General features: G+C 52.4%; 1 protein-coding gene across 35 annotated transcripts in view; it reads right to left on the bottom strand.

Moving 5' to 3' along the window:
• The window catches only part of NFIX (nuclear factor I X), a 103,918-nt gene that overhangs the window by 63,918 nt on the left and 12,893 nt on the right, over positions 1-27,107 (bottom strand). For 8 of the 35 annotated variants that reach the window (XM_077977785.1, XM_077977800.1, XM_015123053.3 and 5 more), the window contains exons 1-2: positions 10,553-11,199; positions 9,035-9,566 (exon numbers count right to left, since the gene is read on the bottom strand). In XM_077977785.1, coding sequence (XP_077833911.1) covers positions 9,035-9,566; positions 10,553-10,555 — 535 coding nt within the window. In that variant the 5' untranslated portion in view covers positions 10,556-11,199. Of the gene's footprint in view, positions 1-9,034; positions 9,567-9,835; positions 10,009-10,552; positions 11,200-27,107 lie in introns of those variants that run through there. The other 27 variants (XR_013408986.1, XM_077977782.1, XM_077977795.1 and 24 more) reach the window with 6 other exon arrangements.

Raw genomic sequence — 27,107 nt, 5'->3', positions numbered from 1 at the left:
TCATTTTTATTTCAAACTGTGACTCCAAGGACACTCCCAGGAAAAGGGTGTGACAGTGCAAGGATCAGGAATCCCAAGGTCTAGCAGAACTTGCCTGGCCTCACACCTAGACTTCCTGCCCCCTCTACCTGCAAAGGTCAGGTGGGATCCCTCCCCCATGCTCCAGGCAGGTATGAAAAGAAGCAAAGCTGGCTGCAGCAGGGTGAGAGCGTTCAGCCAACCTGCCCCCTGTCTATGCTAGACTCAGCCCATCTATGCTAGCATGCTGCCTCTCGAGGTTGGAGGCAGGGATCCAGGGAGCCATGGCCTGTCAGGAGGGAGGGAGGCCAGTGTCAGGACAGGGCCAGGTGCCCATTCTCTGTTTCCACCCCACGTGCTCAGCCACTGGGGGAGCCCTTGAGCTGAGCCGCAAGCTGGGCTCTCTTCTAGAGCGCGACAGAGACCACAACGATGAAACTGGCTCCAACGGGGACCCATGAGATTTTCTCCTCTGAGACTCTGCCAAAGCCAGTAATCCTGATGAAATTCAAGGAGCAGCAATGCCCTCAAAATGAGCTTGAGGTACTCAGTGACCTAGAACACGGCCCCTTCTGCCGGAAACCCATCATGTGACTGGAGTCCCCCGACATCTCTGTATTTCGGGTTCCTCCTCTGTGCAGTAGATATAATAATACCTGCTCTGTCTATATCACTCAACCATTGTGAGGAGGAAATCAGCTCCAGGCACACCGAGAAGGCTCAGTCAGCTGACAAAACGAGCTAATTCCTCACTGTCTTTTAAGGTGCAGGTCAATCAGGTCGTCTTCTAGGAAGCCTCCCTGGTCCCCAGGTCTGGTTTGCTGATTCCTCACTACACACATTATGCATGTCACCTGAATGCATATACACCCAGCCAGAAGCACAGGTTTAAAACTAGAATAAGGGTGAGAATTCAGGCAATTAATACATAGAGAGGACTTAGCCTGGTGGTAAAGCCATAGAGGGCCTTCAATGGAAAAATGGAATTAAAGCAGGTGATAGAGACCAAGGGCATGCCCACAGGGGACAAGAAGTTGTTAGGAGCCTGGACAAACAGGTGCCCCTTAAGTTATTGGGTGTCCCCAAATAACAGCTAATAAGTGCCCTGTACTGGGGTGGTGGTGGCATGCCATGTCATCAGTAAGGCATCAGGAGTGAGAGAAGAGCCAAGATGCCCCCTACTGATAGGCCATGGCAGCTGGCGGTGAAACAAGTCACTTGGGAGACAGACCCACAAAGGGCAGCCCCAGAATATTTTTTAAATCCCCAAAGAGCCAGGAAACAAGGTACGAGATATCTACTATAGACAAAGTAAGGAACCCAGGCACCTGGCGGGTAAGGTCCAGTCCAGCCAAACTTCCCCTCCCTAGGCCCTCCGCCTCCTGAGACCCCACTCTAATGCCAGCAACCCTTAAACTCAAACATGTTTAAAATGGCGACAGCGGCCTGCAGGGCCGGGCGTTTGTCGTGCTGTTTTCCACGGTGCCCTTGGTGCCAAGAAAAACCTATCATCAGAAATGCCATCAGCTATATTTATCTATCTCTCAGCCCCCCAGCCTCCTCCTCCCGTCTGCCAACCAGGCCCTGCGAGCCCCCCCTCACCCAGTGGGCACACTTCCCTGTTGCTGATGCCCGTGACCACCTGCCCGAGTCTCGGTCTGTGGCGCTCTCTTCCCAAGCCCTGACAATTAGACCTCCACAAGGGCATGTAAACCAGCAGGCTGCACCTCTTCTTACTGGGATGTAGGGACGTGCCCACATGTGTTAAGGTACATACCCCAACAGGCACTGGTTTGGGTGTCTCTTGTTCCAAACCTTGGACAAGCGTGGCCTTCCATCTCTCTTCAGCCTCAACTCCCTACTCACCAGGGTCTCAGCAGCACTGACCTGCCCTCAAAGTCCAAAACAAGCTGTGGGCCCAGGTCCTCTGCACACCATTCCCAGGAAGACACCTAGCTGCTCTATAAACCTCTCGCTCCCTCTCCCCCATTCTCTGATGTAGAGTGGGAAACCCCAACCTGTATTCTGAAGTATTGAGTCTCCAAGAAGTGTGTATGCTAGTAGAACCCCCTTCAAAGGTGAAATCTGGGACAAAAAAAGGAAAACTAACAAAGTCAAAGTTCACAACTGTGCAAATCCACAGCTGTGAAGAGTCCTCCTCGAAGGATGCAACACACAGGGGAATGTCATGTGCCAGACACCTCAGACCTTTCCTCTACCCAAGAGGCAGGGCTACCCTTAGGCCTAGCACATAAGATCTGCCCAAAGTGTTTGTAGGGTGAATCAATAACTATATTTAAACCCCTACACCTCCTCCTATCACCCTGGGAGCTCCACCCAACCCCCACTCCTACACTAGCCCTCTCTTCAGAAGGCCGCCGCTCAACTCTGAGCCCCCAACTCAGAAAGGAGTTCCAAGGAGCCAACTCCTCTGAGAATGAAGCAACCCAAATAAAAATTTTAAAACCCAGAAGCTCTTTCTCTCCTGCCCCCCTCCCCCTCCACTGGCAAATGAAAACAAACAAGAAATCAAAGAGGCCTTTTGTGCGAGCACCGCGCGCTGACACGGCTGGGGCCTTTGAAAAGACTTCTGAATCGGACACTGAAGGATAAAATAACTGAAGCGTGGCAGCTCCTGAGACAGAGGGGCGGGGTGGGGTGGGGGCAGGACGGACAGGGCAAAGAGAAAAAGGGGTGAGGAGGGAGTCACCTTCTTCCCTAGGCAGAAAGGGGGACATTCAGCTGTCCCCTCTCTGCTCAGCTGCTACAGGACACCAGAACAGAGGGAGAACGTAGCGCTTGCCTCATTACCCCTTCTAACCCACTCTTCCTCTGGCATCCCAGGTCTCTGCAACACTAGAGGGTGGCCAAGAAGGACCTTGCCTTCCACTTCACAGCCCACTGTGAGCTATCCCCCAAATAAGGTCCTTTGGGCCTTTCCTCCCCTCCAGCATGGGTCACTGCAGGTTCATGCCTATGCCTACGGGAAGAAGCCTTCTAGAAGATATCACGAGGCCTTTAGCCAAAGCCTGCCGGGTACATGCAGGATTGTCTTATTCTTAGAGATCTAGGAATCCCTAGGCCAGGGCCTTGCTCACAGTAAGTTGACTAAGTGTGCATTTCATGGATAAAGGGAATTCCATCATGCTTTGGAAGTGCCAAAAAGTAAACCAAGTTCTCAGGAAGTCCTTCTGCACGTCTGGACCCCAGCCTTCCTGCTGCAGAGTAGCCCTGTTTCCTCTGGGTCGGCAATAGAGCACAGCTGGTCACCATGCCCATAATTATGGGATCAGGCCTCTAGGTCCCCTCTGGCTTGTTCACGGTCGGCGCTTTGCTGGCTCAAGCTCCGACAAAGGTGACTCTTTTTTCCCCTGCGCCACAGCCTCCAATTCAGCCAGCAGAGCAAGCGCTCTACTGAGACACCCCCTGCATGTTGTAGGCAATGGGGGCTCTTGACTGGTTGGCTGGACAGCACTATGAACAAAAGGGACAAGAGCAGGTGGTCAAAGGAGTCTGAGAATAAGACCAAGCCCAACCGTAAGGATTGGGTCTGGGCATTTCTGTTCTCCTTTTTGGGGTCATGCCCCTCTCTGAGGCCAGCCTGAGCGCCATCATTGTTCCACACCACCCAGACCCAGCACCCCAAGTTGTATTAACAGACACGAATGTCCGAAACAAAGGCGGCCTGGGCCAGCTTCACGGGTGTGCAACCTGCATGCCCCCCACGCTTGGTTAAATGCTCTAACTGATGTCATGCTGTAATTCCTAAAAATTTTGAACAAGGAGCCCCACATTTTCATTTTGCACTGAGCCCTGCACAGTATGTAGCTGGAAGGCCCTGAAAATTATGTAGCCACCATGGCTGGCTAGGATCTGATCATGCTTGGAGTTTCTGTGTTCAATTCTGAACACTCCAGTTTCAGAAATTTTATGAATCAGAGGGACCAAAACAAACCAGAGGGCCTCCAGGAGGTGGTGACCAAAATGGCAAGGGCACTAGGAGCTGTGAAATGTGGGAGGCATTAGGGACTGGTGATATTCAGGCTGGAGAGGAGACAGCTTCCTGGGGAGAAGGGTGGAAGGGAGACATAAGAGCTGCCTTTGGTATTTCAAATGCTGTCCTGTTACAGAAAAATCAGCTTTCACCTGGGTCATCCCTTAAGAGAAAAGAAAGACCAACAAGTAAAGGTGACAGAGAGTCAGCCTTGGGCTCCCTAAATCAAAACAATTGTTCCCAATCACAGCAGCTGCCGTCCTGCTATGTGCCAGTATCTTTACATATTAGCTGGTTTAATCCCTGGAACCATCCTACAAGCTAGACATGGAAGAATGGAAGAATTTTACAACCAAATCTGACCTTTGAATGACAGTGACACCTCTTCCGGGATGTTCTAAAGGGGACCCTACATTCGGTTAAAAGATAATCTGTAGATCCTGCTAATTTTAGGCGTCAGTTCCACGGCCCCGCGGTCTTTGTCAGCCCTGGCACCAGATGGCGCTGCCTCAAAGACGCAGACCAGTGGCATTTCTGGGCCTCAAAAAAGGAGGCAATGGATGAGGCAGCACAGGGTCCACGGTGGGGGTGGACCCAGAGAAAGTGGCGGGTGCTCCTGTGGACCCTCCCACATAACTAGCCCCAGAGCCAACAGTTGGGTCGGGCACCCAGCACAGGCTTGGGGGACCTCGCTGGCACCAGCCCTGTCTTGGCAGCATGGACACAGCTGAACAATGCCTTTCACCGCCAAGGAAGGACGTGGATGGGCAGTCCTCCCTCAGACCTGAAAATTAGTGCTTGCTACAAAGCCCCAAGCCCTAAACTAAAGTGCCAAAACCCGGAAGCTCTCATACCTGAGAAGGCAACCCCACAGGTGAAAAAGTTCACTCAGATAAATCTTCAGGGTCTAACCCATTTCCTGCGACAGGTAAGGCCAAGCTCAGCTGTCCCAGGACCTGAAGGTAGAGTGGGGAGGCCAAATCTGCTCTCAGGGCACCACACTCACGGAATCACCCGGGGTAGCGCTGCCTGCAGGGTCCAGCTGAGGAAACCCCACAGGACAAACAACCTGGTTCCTTCAACGACAACAATGACAACTGCCAGAAAAGAAACAAAGACTAAGGAAGAAGAAGAGGCGAAGGACCACCTAGAAATTATGATGAGTCTTTAGAGACTGATCAACCCATCGCAATGCAGGACCGACCCTATCTGGATCCTGATTCAAACAAACTATAAAAAAAAAATTAAGTGATAATTAGGGAAATGTGAACATTAGCCAGGTTTCTGATGATACTAAAAAAAAAAAATGCTAAATTTTTAATGGGTATAATAGTGGTATTGTGGTTCAGTTTTTCAAGAGTCCTTATCTTTAGAGATGTGCACAAAAACATTTACAGATGAAAAGCTATAATGCCTGGATCTTCTAAATAACTCAGCGTGGGCGGGCAGTTGGGAGGATGGTTGAATTGAGATTGGCCGTGATCTGGTGATTGCTGGCACTAGTGGTGTGTGCACAGGGGTTCCTTCTGTGTGGGAAGCTCTCCATCATTAAAGAGTTTAGATAAAGAAAAGAGCCACCACTCAAATACCTGGACTTTGTGGGGATTCCGCTGCAGGCCCACGGGAGGGATCTGACAGGGAGATGCTGACAGTTCCATTTGCTCAAGTATTTTATTAGTTTTAGATTTTTTTTTTCTTTCCTAGGACCAAGGCTTAGGTGTCAGGGAGGTCTGAAGGCACTGGTTCACCTTCAGAGTGCTGCAGAAACTTTGGAGATGCTCTAGCAGCAGTTCTAGGCCAGCTCGGCCATCCTTTCTCACACAAGCAGAGGTCTCTCTCCTGGCCCTCCCCAGCTCACCCGTCCCCGGCCACCTGTTCTGGGATACCCACTTTGAATGGAAGGATATCACCAGGAAATGGATACCCTCCTCCCCAAGGCAGTGCTTTCTGACCCTGCCCTGCTTCAACCTCCCTTCCTAAACACAGACAAACACACAGAGAGACTTCTTCCCAGCAGGAAGGCCAGCCTCATGGCAGGCTTTTGGACCTAGTATTCTGTATTTGGACCCAGTATTCTGGGAGTGGAGTTTCGACGCCAAACACACGTCCTTTAATCCCTCTCAAACGTGTCAACTCTTGAAGCTTCATCTGGGACATAACAAGGGCCCAGGAAGGCCATGGGTGACAATGGCACCTAGGGGCAAAGCCACACCCCCACATGTGCTACCACATCAATGTTACTGTCATCAAACCCAGGATCCCCAGCTCAGCCCAGATCTGGCTCTTCAGCCCTATCTTAAGAGAAGGAAAAACACTTCTTTCAGAGTCCAAAGCCTGTGCCATCCCAGCCCCTGTCCCCAGTTTATCATCCTGGAAGGAAGGAGCAAGTGGCAACTCTGCTGAGTGTGTCTGGCAGGCATGGGCATGGATAAAGTGGTACCCACAGATCGATGCTGTTTGGTGGCTCAGCCACAGAAGACATTTTCTAGCAAAGTGGGCCAGCTCAAGGAGGAAGTCATGCCTGTTCTGCTCCATCTCAAGACCACCCAACCCAACTCCAAAGAGGAACAAGTGATGCGGCCCACTGGTGGCCCGAGCTGCACCAACTTGCCCCAACTCACTTCAGGAAGGCACGCTCAAACTAAAGCAATTCCAGTGAGAAAAATCCTACCTTCACTGAAATTATCTGGAGTCTGGGGCCTGAATAATATAGAATACACCCTTAGTTCCCTACTCTGCTTTTGTAGAGGAGACTCGGCCTCAGCCCCAGCCCAGAGCAGTGGCCTTGGGTACATGGAATGGGGTATGAATTCGCTCATATTCCTGGGCGAATGATCTCATAAGCTGGCAGGGAGGCATGGGGGGCCTTTCTTCTGGCCAGGAAACGGTCTCCTTCCTCACATACTTTTCATCCTACCTTAGCCCCACGCTGGCAGCAGTCAAGAATCTGGCCTAAAATAAAAGAGGCCAGGGAAACAACTCGGCTACAAGGATCCAGTCAGAGAGCGGGGTTGGAGGAAGCCAGCTCAGAGGAAGATGAGTGTTGATTTTCATCTTAGATGCTCTCGAGCCCCTGGTTCTAAAATTGGAAGGTGCAGAATCCCCTTGTGCAGGAGTACCTGATGGCCACGCTGGTAAGCTCGAGGCTCCGAGCCTTCTGCAAGCCACCAGCCACCTCCAATACTACCAGGCACACACCCTCCCACTTTGGCTTGCTGTATAGACAGAGAATGAGGGGATAACTTTTTTTTCCCTCTTAGTCTCTTTTCCAAAAAAAAGAAAAAAGAAAAAATTCAAGATGAAGGGAGGTGGAATGACTGGCCCCTGGCCCTTCAGCATGACGGGTCACGATGGTCACACAGGGCCGGGTGCAGGCCTAGAAAGATCTACAGAAGTAGGTAGGGACTTGGGGGGTGAGAGTGGTGTCCCCTGCTTCTAACCAGTTACCAAAGCAACCTCTCAGGACAAGAATTCCAATACCATCTTCTCCTCTCCACAGTTCTCCAACATATAAACTCAGGGCACTCTAATCTAGATTACATTCCTGACGCAGTGCTGAAAGCACCCCCAAACCCAAATTTTATTTCTGGATCCAGAGATATCATTCCTCCCAACTTCCCAAACAGGCAAGGGGGTGACCATAGCCATTGTGAATTGCTTTTCTTTTTTGTGAATGGGCAGGAAGGAAGACACAGAGACACACACTCGCGGGAAACAACCTTTGCGAGAGTTGAAGTTAAGCCACATTCTCTCACATTCGCATAAAGAGAGGAAAAAGGGAAATGAAGGGGAAAAAATACTGGAATGGTGGAAAGGAAACACACACACACACACACACACACACACAGAGAAAGGTTTGGTAGCCCTCTCATTACAAGTTGGTTGGGCATAATGTAAACACACTTCTGCCTTGCTTAATCACAGAGTGCCGCCCGTTTAGGTTTCAAAGGCGGCAGTAAATTGGGCGTAGCTGAGTGGAGGCTAAAAATTAACCAGCCATCTCTGTTTCAATTTGTAAGAAAACAAAAGCGGAAAGAAATTATAAAAAGGGAAAGGGTAAGGGAAAAAAAGGAACAGAGGAGGAGAACTAAACCACCCTGACCCAAAATGCAGGGTAAAACTGGAAAAGCGAAGAGGAGAAGCAGAACTACTTGGAACACAAAAGGAAAAGGAGATTTTACAGAGTTTTTTGTTTGTTTGTTTGCTTAAGACCTCTTCCACAGCAGTGCTGCTCCCTGCCATGCTTGTGCCCCGAGAAAGCCTCTCTGCTCCCCAGCAGAGTGCCAGGGCTGTGGGCATCCATCCTGAGGCCTTGCCACTTTAGCTGAAATAAGGAGAAGGGAAAAAGCTCAAGGAATCTCGTGCTTGTTTTCACTCTCTATGAAATCAAATTACTTTCATACTCTCTGACAGCCAAATCCCAGCCAAACAGCTCCCGCCTGAGTATTTAGGCTGCAGAATCTGCCCACTACTGTCTTCTCTCCTCTTTTCTGTTCATTCAGTCGCATCTCCCGGGGTTTCACATGCCCCTTCTCTCCACCAACTCCTGCCCATCCCGCTTGTACCAAAACCAGTTTTTCCTGGGACTGGAGGTGAAGCTGCAGGAAAACTAGTACCTGCCCCTCAATACTTCTTCTGACTCATTTTAATAAGAGCAAATATTGGTGTGCTGTTGTTGTTGTTCATCTCAAACTCTCACCATCATGGATAATTCTGGGGGCATCATGTCCCCAATCCTAAGACCTGCAGCATCTTTCTGATCAGATAAGTCCTCCAACGATGGAAATGCACAAAGTCAATAACATGGCCAGGGAGCAGAGGAGGAAGAATGGAGCAGGCTGGGGGAGACAGAAGACAGGAAAAAGGAAAAGGGCCCATAGAACGTGTTGCAGGCCCGGCAGGACGGGCATACACCAGTTAGGCCCGCGGCGAGTTATCGCTTGGAAATTAGAGAACAATAAACAGAACAAATGCCAGCAAGTAAAATAAAATGAGGGGGAAAAATGGTTGAGAACGACCTACCCGGAGTGTGGACAAAGTAAGCCAGATAAAGATCCAGTTCTTTGATTGTGACTCCAATGTGATGTGGCTGGACGCACAGGCCGGGGTTCGAGCACTGAGGCGACTTGTAGAGCCGCTCCCCATCAGTACTTTCCAGGGGGATCCCCTTAAACAAAATCACCATGACCAGGTCCAGCCGCCACACCTTGTCAGCCTGGCGCAGGCAGTCAATCCGCCGGATCTTGCCCTTCTGGTCGGGGTTGGAGAGCACGCAGCAGGGGGGCTTCTTGCCCGTGATGGTCAGCACGAAGTCCTCGCGGAACTCGGGCCGGATGTCCTTGCGCAGCTTGGCCAGCAGCCGGGATGCCCACTTCTGCTTGATCTCGGGCTTCTCGCCCAGCAGCTCGTCCTTCACCGCCCGCTCCTCGTCCTTCGACATCCGCTTTTCATGCTTCTTGAAGTACTTGCGCTTCCGCGCCTGCAGGTTGAACCAGGTGTAGGAGAAAGCGCGGACGTGAGGCAGCAGTGCCTCGATGAACGGGTGGAACTCATCCTGCAGGCGGCAAGCCGGGAGCATGCGGGGCGAGGGAGGACGGGAGGAGGGGAAGACGGGATGAGGGGGAAAGAGAGAAGGAGAAAAGCAGCGTTAGAAGGGGGGGCACAAGGAAAACCGCCTTCTCCTCCTCCTCCCTCCCCCCAACAATTTTCTCTTGCAATTGTTCTACAAAAGTGTGGTTTGAAGCCACCACCAGCTTTGCCAGCCACTTGCTCCCATCTCAGCCTCAGCAGCCAGACAGAGGCACCGGGAGCCTGTACACACACCTATTCTCTCTCTCTCTCCCTCACTCACTCACACACACGCGCACAGACAACGTTGCCGTCCACACACACACGCTGCTGGTATCCCCGCCAGGCTCTGTCGCGCCCATGACATCTCCATGTTCTATCGCAGCCGTGAACTCCTGTCAGCTCGCCCCGGCGCAATGTCCGTCTGCACAGACGCCCGTGGACGCACACGCGGGGGCGTGCGGGGCCGCCTCTGGTCCCCGACACCGGTCGATTTTTGGCCGCCCCCAAGAAGAGAGAAAATGACATCCACGAGCAAGCGAGTGAGGAAACAGATCAGGCTTCCCTCTCCCCAGGCTGTTTTCATTTTCTTTTCTCCTGATCCAGTTGGAACATCCACCCCAGCATTTTTTAATCAGACCTAAATCCTAAATATGTGATTTCAGCTTTGTTATCGACACCAATACTAATGTTAATCACAGTAATAATGAACAAAACACTTCTTGTTAGCACAAATAAGGTGCTTGTCTCGGCCACATTAGGGTTAAAAGCTACATGGGTCTTCTTGCGACCCCTTCCCCAGCCTCCCACAACCCCTTCACCCTCTTTCCCACTCAGTCAGGTGACAGAAGGATGGGCTCTCTCGGTTTTGTTTGTTTTTTTTTTTTTTTTTTGGTTGTTTGCTTGTTTGAAGTTTAAATAATAATTGATTTCTGTTTACAAAAATAAAACTGGAAAAAATTAAATAATTACCATTGATCTGAAGCACCCGGCAAAGCCCAACGCCCGATTCTGAGATTCTGGACTCAACAGAGTTGTGAGTTGGGGGCGGGTGGGGGGAGGGGGGAGGAGGAGGAGCAGGGGAGGAAGGTAAATGTTTTAAAGGGGGTTATTATTGGTGTTCTGGGGAATAGGGGCTGGGCTTGGGTGGATTCTCAAACCCTTCCCCCTCCTCCCCCCCCCATGCTCCATTGCACAGAAGGGGGAAATTAATATTTTTTTTGAAAAGGAGCAAAAAGAAAGAAAGGTCAGGGATAGCAAGCAGAGAGAGGGAGCGAGCCGGTTGCCACACACGCCAGGTAAACAAAAGCCAACAAATTTTTTTTCAATTTCTTCCCCTGTGCATCCTCTTCCAGTTAAAAAAAAAAAAAAAAGAAAGAAAGAAAAAAATGCAAAATTTAAAAATCAAAACCAGCCTCCCACCATCTCCCCGCAACCAACAACGCACCCCACCCCACCCCCGTGCAAAACAAAAACAAAAACAAAACCCAGGAGGGAAAAAGCGGCAGCTGAAGAAAAAGGCTTTCGGCTTTGGCAGCGGCACAGGGGTGTAAACTTCGAGCTGCCTGATCGGAGGAAAAGGGGGAGCTCGCAGATTCCCGGGGAAGAGGACGAGTTCTGACCGGCTGCAGACCGTTGCTGGCAGACGCGTGCAAAAGAGAGAGAGGGAGTGAGGGAGGGAGGAAAGGAAGAAGGGGGGGAGGGAGAGATCGAGGATCGAGGGAGGACGTGGATGGGATGGGGCGTGTGTGTGAGTGTGCGCGTGTGTGTGCGCACTGGTTGGGTTTTGGGGTGTTTTTTTTTTTTTTGCTTCTTTTCTCTCTCTCAAACTCCCTCTCTCTCTCTCCTTTCAGGCTCAATCCCCATCCATTTGCTTGTGCCAAGCCAGTAAAAAGGGGGGGGGGGGAGAAAGAGACAGAGAGAGAGAGAGAGAGAGAGAGAGAGAGAGAGAGAGAGAGAGAAGGATCCACCTATTTGGCAAAGAGACATCCACGAGCAGCCAATGGCTGCGTCTAAGGGGAGGAGGGAACCAGGCGAGCCGGGAGGGTGGGGAGAGCCCCCGGCAGTTGGAGACCAAAAACAATTTGCCCAATCGACAAGTTCACGTCTAATGAACAAGCAAAGTCCAGCAGTTATGAATTTTTCATTCCAGGCTCCCACTCGGGTCCATTTGGCAGCAGCCACCCAGCAAATCTGGGGGTGGGGTGGGGCGGGGGGGGGGGACTGGGATTGTGGAAGACTAGAAATTTTTTTTAAGCCTGAAAAAATAAATAAATAAAGGCCTGACTCCGGGCAGGCTGGCGGGCGGGAGCCCCAGAAGGCCTTGGGGAAGCAGCTGCGCCTTCTCTCTGTGTTTTGGTTTCAGTCTTTCTCTCGGGCCTGCACACTCTCTCTTTTTCTGTTTCTATTTCTTTCTTTCTTTCTTTTTTTTTTCCTATGGAGCACACAGGGGCGAGTGGAAGTTTTCCTCCCCGGCCACATACACACAAGCCTGCGGTGCTATGAATAGAAATAAGAAGAAAGAGCTCAGAAAGTGTCCATGCCAGCAGTACTTCCAGGGCAGGGATCTGGTGCCCAGGGTACTGCCACCTTGTGATGCCCCCCGGTCTGGCTGCTGAAAGAGCACTCTCAGACAAGGGGTAGGCCACCACCCCACACGTCCCTCTCTTCTCCCCCAGCCCCCAGCAAGCTCAGCCTCCTCCTTCGGCCCACACCCAGCCACGCACGCTCCATTAGCGGTGACGAGGGATGCCAACGCAACACAGCTCGGCTCGAGAAACTGCAACAGTTTATTAAAATAGCCTCCTGTCACAGCACTCCGCCTGACAAGCTCTACACGCAGCCACAAACAACAGCCAGACCCGGGGAGAAGTGACAAAGGCAAAAAGATGGACACTACCTCTGAGCAGAAGCAAGGAATTTGACCAACGCCCCTCACCACTGCACAGGCATTTAATTCTTCACTTCCTCCGGATCTGCCCTCTCCAGTTGACCTGAGATTAGTTTTCTTACCTGTCTCCCAAATCAATTTAGACTAAAGGGCCCAAACCCTAGCAGTGCAAAGTACAGAAGTATAAAATGAGAAACCCAAATGAAAAGCAAAGAGCTAAGAAAGGACACAACAAAAAACAGCAAAGGGCTCTACCAAAAGCAGGCCACCTGGGGGAAATCAAGTCACAGAGAAGAGACCCATCAGGGAGTTCCTGCTCTGGTCCTCTACTTGGGACCTTCCTCACAGTAGGCAGAAAAGGTGAGCACTGGGGAGGGGAGTCCCACCTCTGAAGGGGTCTCTCCAGTAAGAGCTAGGGAGCAGCCATGCTTGAGGCCTTTGAAATGCAGTAAGAAGGAAATAGATATGAAAGGAAAAGCAGAGGAGGAAGGATGTGGCTGCAGACAGGGAGAACGGGATCCAATTCCACTCAGAACTCCATCCCTACAGCCGCTCTCTCCCCCAGCGAAGCTCAGTCCTCAGCTGGCAACGGAAAAAAGGTCACTGCTCACTCGGGCCCCTTTCTTCCCCAACTGAAACCCTGTGCTTTGTGGCCTTTATGTTGGCAGAAAGGTTCCCGGAAGAGCACCTGGGGCGTGCCAAAATAAAACATCCAGCCCTGGGCTGGCGCTGAACCCTGACAATGGGACAGGGGCTGCCCAACACCTGGGACCCCAGTCTGTGCCCTGAATGATCCATCTCAAGTGAACTGAGCTCATGGCTGACCCCTGAAAGAAACGGTTAGAGGTGAGAGTACAGAAGGCAGGTGTTATCAGAGACAGGCCTCTTAGGGTGGTGTCCGATAATTCACATCATGTTAATAACCAGCTTCAGTCCAATCAGCCAAAGATGTTAGCTTAGCGACATGACATAAGGTACCAAATTCTGCCTCTCCAACTTGCAGAGGCAATTTTGCCTTCTAAAGTCAAGGTGAGGTCATTAAAAACTACAAGTGAGTTTATATTTGGCATTGAGGTGTTTTTCTTGTATTCTGATTTATACTAAATATTAGATACCAAACAGAAAATGGCCAACACGAGCCTCCTGGAGAATCCTGGCATGTTCCGCTTCACAGACCACAGTGCCACAGTAGAAGAGACGTGCTCAATATGGGTTGAATCTGAATCTGGTGGTACAACTGGGTCAGGGATAGAGGTGGGGACAGCAACAGTCCCACAGCTGGGAGATGACAGATGGAAGGATCCATGTAGAAGTTACGGAAACAGGACAAGATGCACGATTGGCTCCTGGAGAGGGGTTGGGGGTCAAAACTCCATGGAATGGCGGAGAGATCAGAGGACAGGCCGCAAAAGAGTGTCTCAATAGAGCCTCAGGGACCCACACAGAGCCCCAAGCACCCCCTCAAGGCTCTCTTAACAGAAGGAGCCACAGGCCTTTCCCAGGGCAGAAAGTTGGAGGAAGAACAATTGTCAATTGTCCTTCTCCTGCCAGTGGCTATAACCTTGCAGGTGGGCAGAAGATTCTCACGCAAATACTTTCCCCTCACCCCATTCTCTCTATGGGCTGCTGACTCCCAGTGGGGGAGGCCTTTCTGGAGGAGTGGCCAGGATATTCTGATGCTTAGGGCGATGAGAAGGTCTCTTTCTCTATTTCTCTCTCCTCCCTCCCTCCTTTCCTCCCCTCCTACTTTCGGCGCACACAGAGGAATTGCTCAGGTTCCATTAGAAACATTTCAAGCACCCTCCACTGCGGGCCCCCTCCTCCTGCATGCCACTGGTGGCGGCCATCAGCCCAGACACGCCCCTCATGAGCCCCAGACAAAAGGAAACTGTCCCCCTTTTGTTAAGAGAGTGGAGACTCCTGTTGGAAGATTACCTGTCTCCGGCCCAGCCTCCTTCCCTTCTCCCCTCCAGCCCCAGGCAGGAGATCAGACCGCTTTACATCCTGCACCAAAGACCAGAATCAAGACAAAAAAATCCCTCATACGATTCAAGGCTTCTCCAGGTCTGAGTCACTGGCAAGTGTAAGAGTTCAGGCGATGGAAGAAGCGAGGGGACATGCAGGCCACAGAGTAGAAGGACGCGGGAAACGGGGAAAGGAAGCCAGTGATACTGGTAATAGGAAGAGGGAAAAAAAAAAAAGACAAGGGGGGCAAAAAGGAAAAGCAGGAAGCATTGGGGGGAAAAGGTATTTCCCCCATTGGAGAGACTCATCATCGAGAAGCCAGAAATAAGACTTTTTAAAAATTCACACGGGCTTTCGGTTTGTGGAAAGGGATTTTGCTGCCTTTGTGGAAGAAAAGCCTCTGTCTTTTATTGTTGAGTACTATTTGGTGAAGAAAAAAAAAAAAACCAGCAACAGTTTTCACTGAAACATTTCTAAAATACATACCCATGCCAGTTTCAGCCATCACTAGGAGAAATGTGCCCCCAACAGAAAAAGACTGAAAGGGCCACGGAGAAAGAGAAATAGAGAGAAGGAGAATGAAAAAAGAGAAAAAAGCCAAACCTGGAGAGTGCCAAGCTGGGCCCACAAGTGCAAAGAAAGAAGGACAAAGATGGAGGGAAACAGAACAGCAGAGGAGGAAAAATAAGAAGACAGAAAAGGGCTCTGCGTCGCAGCAGAAAAAGAAAAACCAGTTAAGGAAAATGACCGCTTCTCCATGAGAAGAAATGCATGGTTTTCAAAAACTCCACACAACAGACCTGTCCACTGAGGCCTTATGGATTATTTTAGGAAAATATGTACAGTACCTCAATCACATATACAGTGTTAAAAATTCTTCAAGGAAACAAAATAATCTTCCCAGACTGAGATAGGTTTTGCAACCTGCCCGCATCTACCCATAGTGAAACATCTAGAAGCATAAGAAGCTGTATATTTTAAGACAGGGCCACTTTCAGGAGGCTTCTTTATCTTAAAAAAAAAGAAAAAAAAATCCTATTTGTCCACATCCTGCTGGCCTTAAGGCCCAGATTTATTCTTTCAGATCCTGGACACTTGGGCCCATGTTGATCTGGGTAACTACAGGCAATTAGAGCAAATAACTGACAAAACTGCACAGAAATGACCAGATATTCCAGTATCCATTTTACTAAAGCGTATCTGCAGCCTGGGTAAGAAAGGACACGGGAAATTAAAAAGGCCATAAACAGAGCCCCAATTAGTTTGCCCAGTGGTTGGAATTTTGTAATTCAGCCTTGGTCTGAACCAAAAGAAGCCGGCTTCGTAACCCTGAGCTCTCTCATCTTGTCCCAAGATTACCGCTGCTTCGTGGAAGGCCACAAGAAGACAGTGGCCAGACAGCGGCCAGAGATGGGAAGGGAACTGCAGACATGACGCGGCGGCAGCACCGGGCAGCCAGGGAAGGGGCCCTGCTGCTTATCCTAGAGGAGGGTGGGGCCTCCCCTCGGTTGGGGGCCAACGAGAAGGGGCTCTGCAGTCAGAACAAAATAATCCAAGAGTCTGGAAACTCCAGGAATGGAAACCGGAAAATGCACTTTGCGAGGGAGCTCGGATAATTTGGACAAAGCGGGTTTTTGGCTGACTTGGGCCTGTTTTCCTCTGCTCAGGAAAGGCGGCTCTGCGCAGTTTCTTTCTAGTGTCCTCATGCTGGCTGAATGGATTCACCCCACACCCCGGTGCTGGGTCTAGGACAGGGTCTGCCTCACAGCCAGGCCGCACACTTCTCTCCTGTAAACCGCCCCCCCTCTTCCTTTTCTCCTCCAGACTACAAACCCGGAGCGGTGGCCTGGGATCGGGCCAACAGGCAGCCTCGTTCTGGCTCCAAATGCTCCTCTGCTCCAGGCACATCTCCCTTACCCTCTTGGCACAGAATAAAATAGGGTAGGAATGGGGATATTGGGGGAGACAATCTATTCTCTCTAGGGCAACTGGAAATTGTTTACTTTCATCTCATCCTCTACAAGGAATGGGAAACAAAAACCCTAGTCTTTAATTCATTATTTAGCTTGAAACTTCCTTGTGTCACCAAATAGAAGTAAAAGCTGGGGAAGGCCAAAGCTCTCTTCTCCAGCCGGCAGGCTGCATGGGGATAAAACCCTCCAAAGTGCGTGAAGGACAGATGACAACGAAGGGCTTCCAGGGGCAAGGGAAGTGCAGAGCCTCACACACCTAACCGGCTTGGGAAGTGTCACTTCATGGTGGTCAAGGGCCCTAGAAGAGGGAAGAACTGCACAGGCCAGCTTCACAACTTTTTCTGAAGAACTGAAAAAGTGACAAAAGGCAAGGAAAAGAGAGACCAGCGCGTGAAGATGAGATCTGTGCCCAGCACACTGTGAAAATATCTGGAAGGCGAGAGAGAAGGCCAGAGCAAATGGCAAAATGTTGAAAACTCACCCCAGACACCACAGCAAATCCTCTCCTTGGGGTGGGGAAGGGGGGTGGTCAGGGCAAGGTGACAAAACCCAAAAGGCGGGGGCCTTCCCAGTCCCTCCGTAAGAGCTCCATCAGGATCAGTCCAGATAACCCCCTTCATTTTACCAGTTCTGTTTCCCCTGCCACAGGAGAGACAAGGAGCAAGAAAGGATTTCTCCTCACCACGTGCCCTCAGATCGGCCTGGCACCCTCAGTCCTGAGGGAACCTCTTTCTTGCAATTGCTTCAGCCACAGGCAGTGGCCAGAACCCCAAAATGTACAACTTTAGGAGTTAGAAAGAGGTCATTTTTCAATTCCTCAAAATGTATTGCTCCCCCAACTATTTTATTATCAGGATCATTGCCCAGGAAACCCAAGAATCCACATTTCCCTGGTGTCTAGCCCCTGTAGAGCCTGACACTGGGGGTGCTTTGAGGAGCTCGGACCATGCCCACCCCTCGGCCACGCTCCGTCCCTCCCCGGCTCCCTTTCTTTCTCACCCTCTCTCCCCCTCTGCGTCCTTCAGCTCCAACACAAACTGTTTGCACGGGAAGTCTCCCTCTATGACCCGATTCAGCACACACAAGAGAAAACTGTGGGCGACAGACCCAACGTCCTAACGAACTTGAGTTAATTAATGCTAAGGAAGAAAAGAGGCGCCCTCGCTCTGTTGAATCACGGTTCACTAGCCCTTTCAGTTTGCTGTGGGTGGAGGAAAAAAAAAAGAGGCTTTTTGGTTCAAATATTTTTGGGGGGCGAAGAGAAAACAAAAACACCGCAGAAGGGCCATGGAGGGCGAAGCTGTCAGTACCTGCCCGGAGGAGCAGACGCGAAAGGAAGGAGCCCGGCAAGGGCTGCCGAGCGTCCTCCCCCTCACTGCTGGCCTGAGCAGTTCTGGGAAGACAGAGAGGGTGAAAGAAAAGGGAGGGGATTATCAATGGCTCCTGGGCCTGTTTAAATAAATCCCTCCAAAAATTATACTGTCAGACTACAAGATCCTTTAAAAAAAAAAAAAACTCAAACCCAACAACCCAATTTGAACAGAGCCATGGAATTGTTTTAACAGTGCAGAAAACCGAAGTATAAATGGCAAGCATACATAAAATTTAAGTGTGCAAAGAAAAAAAGAAGAGGTGGCAATCCAGGGGAGCAGGGGCAAAGAGAACAGCTGCAATTTTGCTTTCCAGATGTTGACAGCAAAATGTAATTGGCACGTAACTTACTCCTTACCATTTCTTATCCTTTAGCCCTGAGATGTTAAAATCCTACCTCTATACCTGTCTGTAGGCGGTTTTCCGGCACTCCACACATGTGGACCGGTCAGGATGCCTCGTGGACCACATGCCTACTAGCTTTTTTATCAGCCCGATATTTTTTGCAAGCCCTCCCACCATTCCTAGCAGGAAGGACTAAGCAAAGCAGGCTAGAATAAATTTTTATTTAAATTTTTATTATTATTTTGTAATGCACAGGTTTTTCTTTACCTTTGAGACTGGGGCTTCTTTTTTTTAAAGTAAACTTTTTAACTGAAGCAAGGCATGTATAAAAATTGCACACATTGTAAGCTATGCCGCTTGATACACTTTCACAAAGTGAACACACCCATGTAACCCCACCCAGATTAAGAAATAAACATTTTCAGCCCCGATGAACAGGCCTTAAATTTTTAAGCTATACAGTTCTCATAATTTATATGGCTTAGAAATACCTCCCTGTCACACCAGTATCGTCAAATGCAAACACCTATGTGCATACACGTGTTATAGAGCAGAGTGTGCTATTCATGTGACCACAAAAATGTGTGGCAAATAAAAGCCCCTCTCATCCTCACTGCTGCAGAGTACGTGTATGAGTACGTGTGTGTGTGTGTGTGTGTGTGTGTGTGTCTTCTGTCTATGCCTGCCCAACTCTGATCCCATCAACAGGGCAACCAACTGTGCAGCGGGTTTAGCAGACTAACAGGGCATGTATGGGGGACAAACAGGACCCACCGAGCTGAAAGTTAAACAGCCTTAGTGTCTGAGGGGAGCAAGGGCCCCTCCTCTCGCCCTGCTTGCCTGGCAGGCAGGGAATGGGGGGCCTCAGTATGTAGGTCATGAGGGAAAGTGACTCTGCAGAGCCAGGAGTTCCCAAAGGGAGAATGGGCACCCACTGGGATACACTGTCCCCATCCCTGTCCACAAGAGCCCTGCAGGGAGGTGAGGGGAGCAGGAACGGCATCAAGAGAAGAGAGCAGAAAGAGTGAGCAAGCGGCACCAGGCTGGGCCCAGGGTCCTGGGGAGGGGCTGCCTCAAGAAGGGAGGCAGAGAACCCTGCCTCTGCCTACCCCTTCCCTGGCTCCAGCCCCAGCTGGTTCCCCCCCTCACTTTCACTAGCACTAAATTTACTTTATAATTTTAAAATTAAATTTTAAAAAAAGCAGGAAAGAGAAAGCACTGAAGGCAAAATACCTCCCACAGTATCTCTCTAAGGAGGAAAAAAAAGTTTCTGCTTATGTAAAAAGACGGATACAAGGGATCGCTGAAAAGTCTAAGGACCAAATAACAAGGAAAATAAAAGGGAAACACATGTAATGAAAAACACCTGAAGCAAATAAATAAAAAGCTCCCTTTGCAACTCAAAGGCACCTCACAGCCACTAATGCCTGTGGGCACTAGCCCCTATGCCCATTTATTGCCCATTTTTCCCATTGCTTTCTCACAGGGAGCTGTTTCTTCCCCAGGCACTTCAGGATCCCCTTTCCCTTCTAAGCGGTCTTCCCTACACCTGGGGGAAGGGCCACCGCAGCCACCTCGCCTACCACCAGCCCCCTACCACCAGCCCAGAGTCTAACCTCTGCATCCCTGATAAAAAAAAAAAAAGTCCTTTCCCCAACTCCCCCATCTCTCCAGGCCGTGCCCAGCCACTGGCCCTGGACCCTGCTCTTCCTCCCCAAATCCAGGCCCTGTGGCCAGTGGCAAGAGCACTCCTCTGGGGCTGGATGCCAGGCCCAGCCCAAGTGGGCAGCTCTCTCCTCTATCAAGGGCACAGGGTTGCCAAGGCGGGCTCTCCAAGACCGCATTTTCTCTTCCTATTGCATATAGGGCTGGAAAGAAAGAACTATTCAATTTAATTTAAAATATGACAAGGGATCTGAGCCCTATGAGCAGGCGATCTCTAGAAATACTTGATTCTTTTTAGGGGAGAGGATGCAGAGTAGGCAGCGAGGCTGCTTCCCCACACCCGGGTTTGACTCTCCCACCAGCCCGCCGCCTGGGAAACGCGCCCTCGGCTGGCATCGGGGTACCAGAGCCCGGCTCCTTTCTTCCTTTCTTTCTTTTTTAAACGGCTCTAGCGCAAACCAGGCAGTGGGTCAGGGCCCAGAGGCGGGGGAGGGAAGAGGAGAGGGCTGTCTCCAACTCGGGGAGAAGAACGGCCGGCCGCAAGTTTCCCGGTTTGTGCCAGTTTGGGGATTTGCGAATCAGACCGGAGCGGAGGGAACGGCGGGTGAGAAAAAAAGCCCGCATTAAAAACTAACCAGCTCTGCCGAAAAGCGCGCTTTCCGCCCTTAAATAAGACAATGCTGAATGGAGAGGAGAGAGGAGAGACGAGTTATTTCTCACTCTTTAATTATTCCAATGCTTAGCATTATTTAAAAAGAAAACCACACACATTAGCCAATGATATATTCTAACCCTCAACAAAGCTGGTATTTTTCTCTGATTACAGACTTTGCCGTGGCAAACCCGGGCTCCGACGACAGAGGCAGCGCAGAAGCTTGCTCCTAAATGAGACAATTTTATTAAAATCATAATCATTCCTTGCATTTCTATAGCGCCTTTTCAGTGGCGGAGATCTCAGGTGCCCCACGTCCGGGTCTACTAGAGAATCGGGGCGACCGCAAGCTCAGTCGCGGGGCAGGCGAGGCTGGCCAGCTCCACGAAGCGTCACCGGCACGTAGTTTTCTTTTTTTAACAGCCTGTTTCTACCATTCAGCCTCTGTCTCACATGCTTTATATATATATGTATATATATATATATAAAGTAATAAAACTCCTTTAAGTTAAAAAAAAAATGTTTTTAGAGAAGAGGAAAAAGACTCGAAGAGTAAGGGGGGAAAAAAAAGCTAAGTGTGGTCTGGGAGCTTGGGGCGGGGGTGCTGCTGGGATGGGCCGCGTCTGGGTCCAGGGTGCAGGGCGCAGCAGGGTCAGCCGCTGCCCCAGGGTCACCTCCCTGGGCGCAGCTGCAGCGGGCTGAGTCATCCGCACGTGGAAAAGGACCTAACACCATCAAAGCGCATTTAAGTAATTCGAGTGATGAGAAGTCGGGTTTATGACCGGCTTCCGAGGGGACTGGGGACAGGCGGCTTTCTCTGAATGCCCGGGGGCTGTTCTGGCTCCGGGGGTGGCTCGGGGGACTTCAGCCCGACACCAGCTTCCTCCTCCAACAGGTTAAGTCGGGTCCGCAGGGCGCACACGTTCTTTTTCCACTTTTCCGTCCTCTCCCCTGGCCTGCCCAGGAAGTGCTGCAAAAGGGCTGGAAGCAATGGGTGGGGAGGCCTCGACGCCCCAAATTCAAGAAATCAGCCCGAGAGGGAAGGTGGCGTAGATCGAAAGGGACTTGGAGGGGAGGTTTTAGGTTTTTAAAGATTTTTTTTAGAGGCTGCGCAACTCCCCGCGGCCTGAAGGCAGAAGAGAGAAAGGGAAAGCGCATTTTCTGCCACTTAGTCACATTTGTTCCCCGCGCTCGCTGGAGGCCAAACTCCCCCAAACCCAGCCAACCCTGGAAACAAACAAAAATCTCCCCTGGTAAATTTCCCCGCCTTTACTCCCCCAAAAGAGAAGGCTCGGGGATTGAAGGTGAGGTTCCTCAGAGACCGAGGTAGTCTAGAGGTGGCGACGCTCACTATGCGACGCGGAGAGACCCTCTCCGAAGGGACGCCCCCAAGCTGTCCTCGGATTTGGGGGCAGTTAAACCCCAAACTCTCCCAAGCACCCAAAGAATCACAGCAATCATCAACATCGCATTCACAGCCAAAGCCTCCGAACGCTCATTATCCTCCGTCAGGATGGGCGGAGGAGAGAAACTGAGGCACAGGTGGCCCTGAGCCCCCAAACCCCGCGCGCCTGGGGTACAAACTAGCCTTAAGGCAAAAATGCCGACATCGGAGCCCCTTTTGGCGGCGGCCTTTGACGCAGCAAATGGTGAACCGGGACAGTCCTCCATGCCCACCAGCGCGGGGTCACTTTCTGGGGGGTGGGCCGGGGGGTCACTGTGAGGGGCAGGCCGCGCCCAGGCAGGAGGGAGCCGTGCTTGCGCAGCGAGGGGCCGGGAGGACGCCACCGCAACCCACTAGAGAGACTACGGTGCCTGGGAGGGATCATTGAGGAGCCTCTGGCCATGCAAACGGTCGAAAGCCTGACCTAGGCTCCCAGTTTCCCCTCACCTGCCCCCGCCGTCCACGGTCCCCACTCTCCACTCAGCACCCATGGCGGTTCCGTCGTCGGAGCCACCCTGGTACATGCCAGAGGTCGCGTCTCACATCCGGGGCCTCGAAGCGCTGCTTCCCGCCTTTTCGTCGCCGCGCACGCGCACGCCGGGCTTTGCGCACAGCCCGCTCGTGTCCCGCGGCCTCTTCGCGCCCAGGTTCTGGGCCTTCTGCACGGTCTAGGCACTTGCTGTCCTCTTCCACCCCGCAGTGTGCGGTGCAAGTGGCAGTGACCGTCAGCACCCATTTTGCCCGCGACATGGAAAGCACACGACCTTCCCTCCTCCTGCCTGGGCCCCGGGGAGACCTCCCCACCACCTTTACCTCCAATAAGCCCCCTCCCCCGAGTCTGAGTCTGTTGCAGCGGGTCTGGGAAATGCCACGTGCCTTGAGAACCTCCAGAAAGGCTACAATGAAAGGAGCCCGTGGACGACGGACACCTGTCGAGGGGCGCACTTGGCAGAGGGGCTATCTCAGGTAGGGTACGTACTGGCACGCGACCTAATGGACAGAGACACTGGGGAGGGGATGTTCGTGCCAACATGGGGTGCAGCCCAGCTTCTCTGTTCCGGGGACCCGGAGGAGACGCTGGAGTACCATCTAACTTTCTCCACCCAGGCTGGGACATCGAAGAGCTATGATTGGGCAGTGGAGCGTCTGGGGAGTCCCGGCATAACCCCCTGCCTCTGCTCCCACCCCTCCAAAACCCACCCAGCCTCACTCCTGAAGTCCATGGCTCACGCAGGGAATCGTCTCCACTGCCCGGGCGCACCTGGAGCGAAGGCCTGGAGGGCGGGTAGCGTGCCGCCCGAGCTGGACTCGGTCGGGGGCAAGTGGAAATTTCTCCCGAGGTGGGGTGGTGGGGGGCATTAAATGGCCTCTTTGTGGCGAATTGCAAGTCGTCACTCAGGGTTAATTTAAGCGGTAACTGCAAACACACACCAAAAAGCAATGTCTCGCCGCCAGCACCCACCCCCGCGATTGTGTTTCTGGGGCTTCGGGATTCGGCGCTGCAGTCCGGCCCTTGGGGGAGGGGGGTCCCCGTCTTTAAGAACGTGGGACGGCCGCAGTGGAGAGGGGGAGGGCTGCTCCCGCCTCCCCCTACATCCCTGCCTGGCGAAATGGTTTTTGCAGGTTTGGGTCGAAGCCTAGTGGGGGTGGTAAAATCCAAGTACAAACGTGGAGCGGGAAGAGGGGGGAGCGGTTCTTACATATAAAAAGTATATATAAAGGTACAAATTTCAAATATAAATATAGCACATGCAGGGGCGCCACTGGGCAGCAGCAGTTCTGGGATGTCTCACCTGTGCCCCCAGGGACATATGGGGAGGCGGGTGTTCCGAGAGGGATGGGGGAGGTGGGAATTAGGCCTCCCTTCCCTGCCAGCTCCCCCAACAACCTGAATGCCACTTTGAAGCCAGATGCCCTGGGCGGCCTGGCAGGTGTGTGACTCGTGAAACACGCGCGTGCAGGCTGGAGAGGTGTGTACCCACATAGGCCTGGAGCCACGTGTGTGGGCACCAGAGCAGGCTCACAGACCCACCTGGAGCTCCCCATGGGGGCCCTGGGCACAAGTACTTGTGCTTGGAAGCTCCATCGGAGGGAAAGCAGGGGAGTGAATGCTTGTGTTCAGGACCCCCGCGTGGTGCCCGATAGGGGCATGTTTATGGGTGTGAGTACACCAGCCAGTATCGTTGGGAATGTCAGGCCTAGGTGAGCACATAAGCTTTCGGTGCCTTAGCTCCTGATTGGGGACACCGGGCAAGGGCCTGCTGTGGACCCGGGTGGGAGCAACTGTATGACAGCATGCTTATGTGTGTGCACATGTCCGAGTGCCGGGCTGGGGTGTCAAACAGGGATGTGCATGAGCACGCCTAGGTGCCCTTCAGAGCAGGGCAGGGCAGGGGGGTGTGTGAGTGCTCTCGCATGCCTTGGGAGTAGCCACGTGCGCGGGGGCTGCCGTCTGGACCCAGTCGAGCCCAGATCTGGCCCCTGAGCGGGCCATGGGGCAGGGCCGGCCGCCCGGCAGGCCAAGGCGGGATGTCGTTGGAGCCCTGTTGGTTTTGGCCGAGGCAACTCCAATGGGGGAAGCCCCAGGAGCAGGCGGGGGCGGAACAAAGAAGGGGAAAGCAAGGGAAAAGTGGGTTGCAGAGGAGGAAGCGCCCTGGACCGCGGAGGGCCCCGGGGCGGTGGAGGCTGGGGCCTGCCTGGGCCAGGGGGGCTCCTGGAGGCCCCCCGGGCCCAAAGTGGGTCAGTCCACCTGTGTGGACAGGGTCAGGATGTTGGTTTGAAGTCGTGAGACTTCTCTGCCTTTGAAGACCCTCTGCCCGATTCTACCCACCAAATCCCCTAAAGGACCACAAGCTGCCACCACTGTGGACCAACTCCAGTCCTCCACATGGCCACTCACACATCAGACACTCAAGCCTAGTGCCACTGTACTTGTAGTTGCCCCTCTGATAGCCCCCACGCTGGCCAGCGGTTTCTCAGTGTCCATCAGTACCCCGCTTGGAGCCAAGTAGCATTTGGTGGGGAGGGCGTGGCCCAGTTTTCCCAGCCAAAGGCAGACGGTTTTGAACACCCTTAAGCGGGAAACCAGTAAGCCTCTTCCTCCTGTTTCTTGCTCTGGGCTTCTTAGAACCAGGGAATAGGAAGGGAATTCCCATGGGAAGGCCAGAAGGAGGAGCCTCAGGTGGCCAGGAGGGGGTTGAAAAGCTGGAGTGAACCTGTTTAAGTTTTGCTCACTCCTGGGAATCTGGCTGGGTAATCCCCACCACCCTGCTTCTAGCCCCATGACCTTGGCACTTGACCTTGTGGCCTCTGTTTCCTCATCTGTAAAACAGGTTACTCATACCTGCCTCGTCTTGGGAGGGTCACAGGAGGTCACGTATGCCCGCCCGCCTTCCCCCCCACCCACCCGCTGCCCAGGCATAATTGCTCTGGAGTCGGTAGCTGTTATTTTTATTGTGAGGAATCTATGGCTGTGACAAGCTGTGACGCTTGGTGTGATCGCGTGAGGCTGGCTGTGTGTGCGACTGTGCCGCTGTGTGTGTGTGTGTGCGTGTGTGTGACAGGTTGTGTGTGAGACTGTGCGTGGACGACAGATTGTGCCGGTGTGCGGCAGTGCTTGTGACAGGCTGTCACTGCGCGACAGACTGCGGGTGGCGGGGTGTTGCGGGCGTTGACTGTGAGTGGGGATGAGGCGGTGTGTGGGACTGGGACTGGGAGACCCCCGCAAATCTACCTCCTTGAGGACCTGGCTACAGCGAGGATAGGGAGGCTCTCTGGAACTGCAGGAGGAACTCACTCCAGTTTCCTCCTGGGCCTTGGCTCTTCCATCACATTCAGTGGGACTACACCTGTCTGCAAACCTTGGAGGTGACAGGTCTCAGAGGACCCTGTGACAGAGCCTCTCCTTCACCTATTGTGTCAGCTCAAGTGCTCAGCCTCCAGCTTCTTGCTGGGGTTTGGGGGGGCCCAGGAGGGTAATCAGGGGGCTCAGAGCGCGGAGGACTGCAGGCCTGGCTGGCTTCAGTGAGGGATGTGTACCCTGTGCCTGTTTCCCACGTTTTCCCTGAGCTCCAGGCCTGGGCAGGGCCAGCAGAGACCTGGAGAAAGAAGAAGAGGGACTTGGGGAAAGATCAAGAAAAGCTAGGAGAGAAAGGGAGGAACAAAGTGAGAAAATCAGAGAGACGGGAAGATTGGAACAAGCGAGTAACGTCAGCATGGGCTCCTCCCGGGACCCGGAGAACACCAAGCTGCTTGCAGTCAGGGCCACCAATCAAGAGGAAAACACACCAGGTTTATGGGGTCAGGACTGGCAGAAATGCCTGACGACACTGGAGCACTGCTTGTATACCAGGCCCTGTGCTCAGAGCCTACTTTTAGGGACTCACCTTTAGGGATGCAGCCCTGTCAGAGGGATGAAAAAACCCAGACTCGGCTGAAAAGTCCATAGTGGGCCAGGCGCAGTGGCTCAAGCCTGTAATCCCAGCACTTTGGGAGGCCGAGACGGGCGGATCACGAGGTCAGGAGATCGAGACCATCCTGGCTAACACGGTGAAACCCCGTCTCTACTAAAAAATACAAAAAAATAGCCGGGTGAGGTGGCGGGCGCCTGTAGTCCCAGCTACTCGGGAGGCTGAGGCAGGAGAATGGCGTAAACCCAGGAGGTGGAGCTTGCAGTGAGCTGAGATCCGGCCACTGCACTCCAGCCTGGGTGACAGAGCAAGACTCCGTCTCAAAAAAAAAAAAAAAGAAAAGAAAAGTCCATAGTGGCCCTCTGCAGATGGGGAAACTAAGCTGGGGGGCCTCATCCCAGCACCCCGTCAAGCCCTGGGATCATGAGAATACAGGACCCCAAGGATCGGAGCCGTACGTTTTCCCCAACATGGCAAAACCCCACCAGCTGGAAGAATCACAGGACTCCATGGGCTTGGGGGTAGTGCCTTGTCACCCCCTCCTACCTCCTTAGCATGTCAACATGTGTGTGTGTTGTATGTTATGTGTGCCATGCTCCAGGGCTGTCCTGTAGCTGTCCCTGGTGTTTAGGCCACAGGATGATGTCTGCATCTCTCTGTAGGCACAGGCCTATGTGTGTCTGCTCTGTGTGTCTGTGTGTCCGTTCAGGGCCAGCCCCTGCCACAGAGGGGGGAGCGGTATTGGAGCACCCCCCCCTCCGAAAGTGTGTCTTTGATACTTGCAGTCTCGGCAGCGAAAAACAAGTTTCCACA

Source organism: Macaca mulatta, chromosome 19 (assembly GCF_049350105.2).
Source record: "Macaca mulatta isolate MMU2019108-1 chromosome 19, T2T-MMU8v2.0, whole genome shotgun sequence".
NCBI classification, from domain to species: domain Eukaryota; kingdom Metazoa; phylum Chordata; class Mammalia; order Primates; family Cercopithecidae; genus Macaca; species Macaca mulatta.
This window is presented reverse-complemented; position numbering and strand designations above follow the sequence as displayed.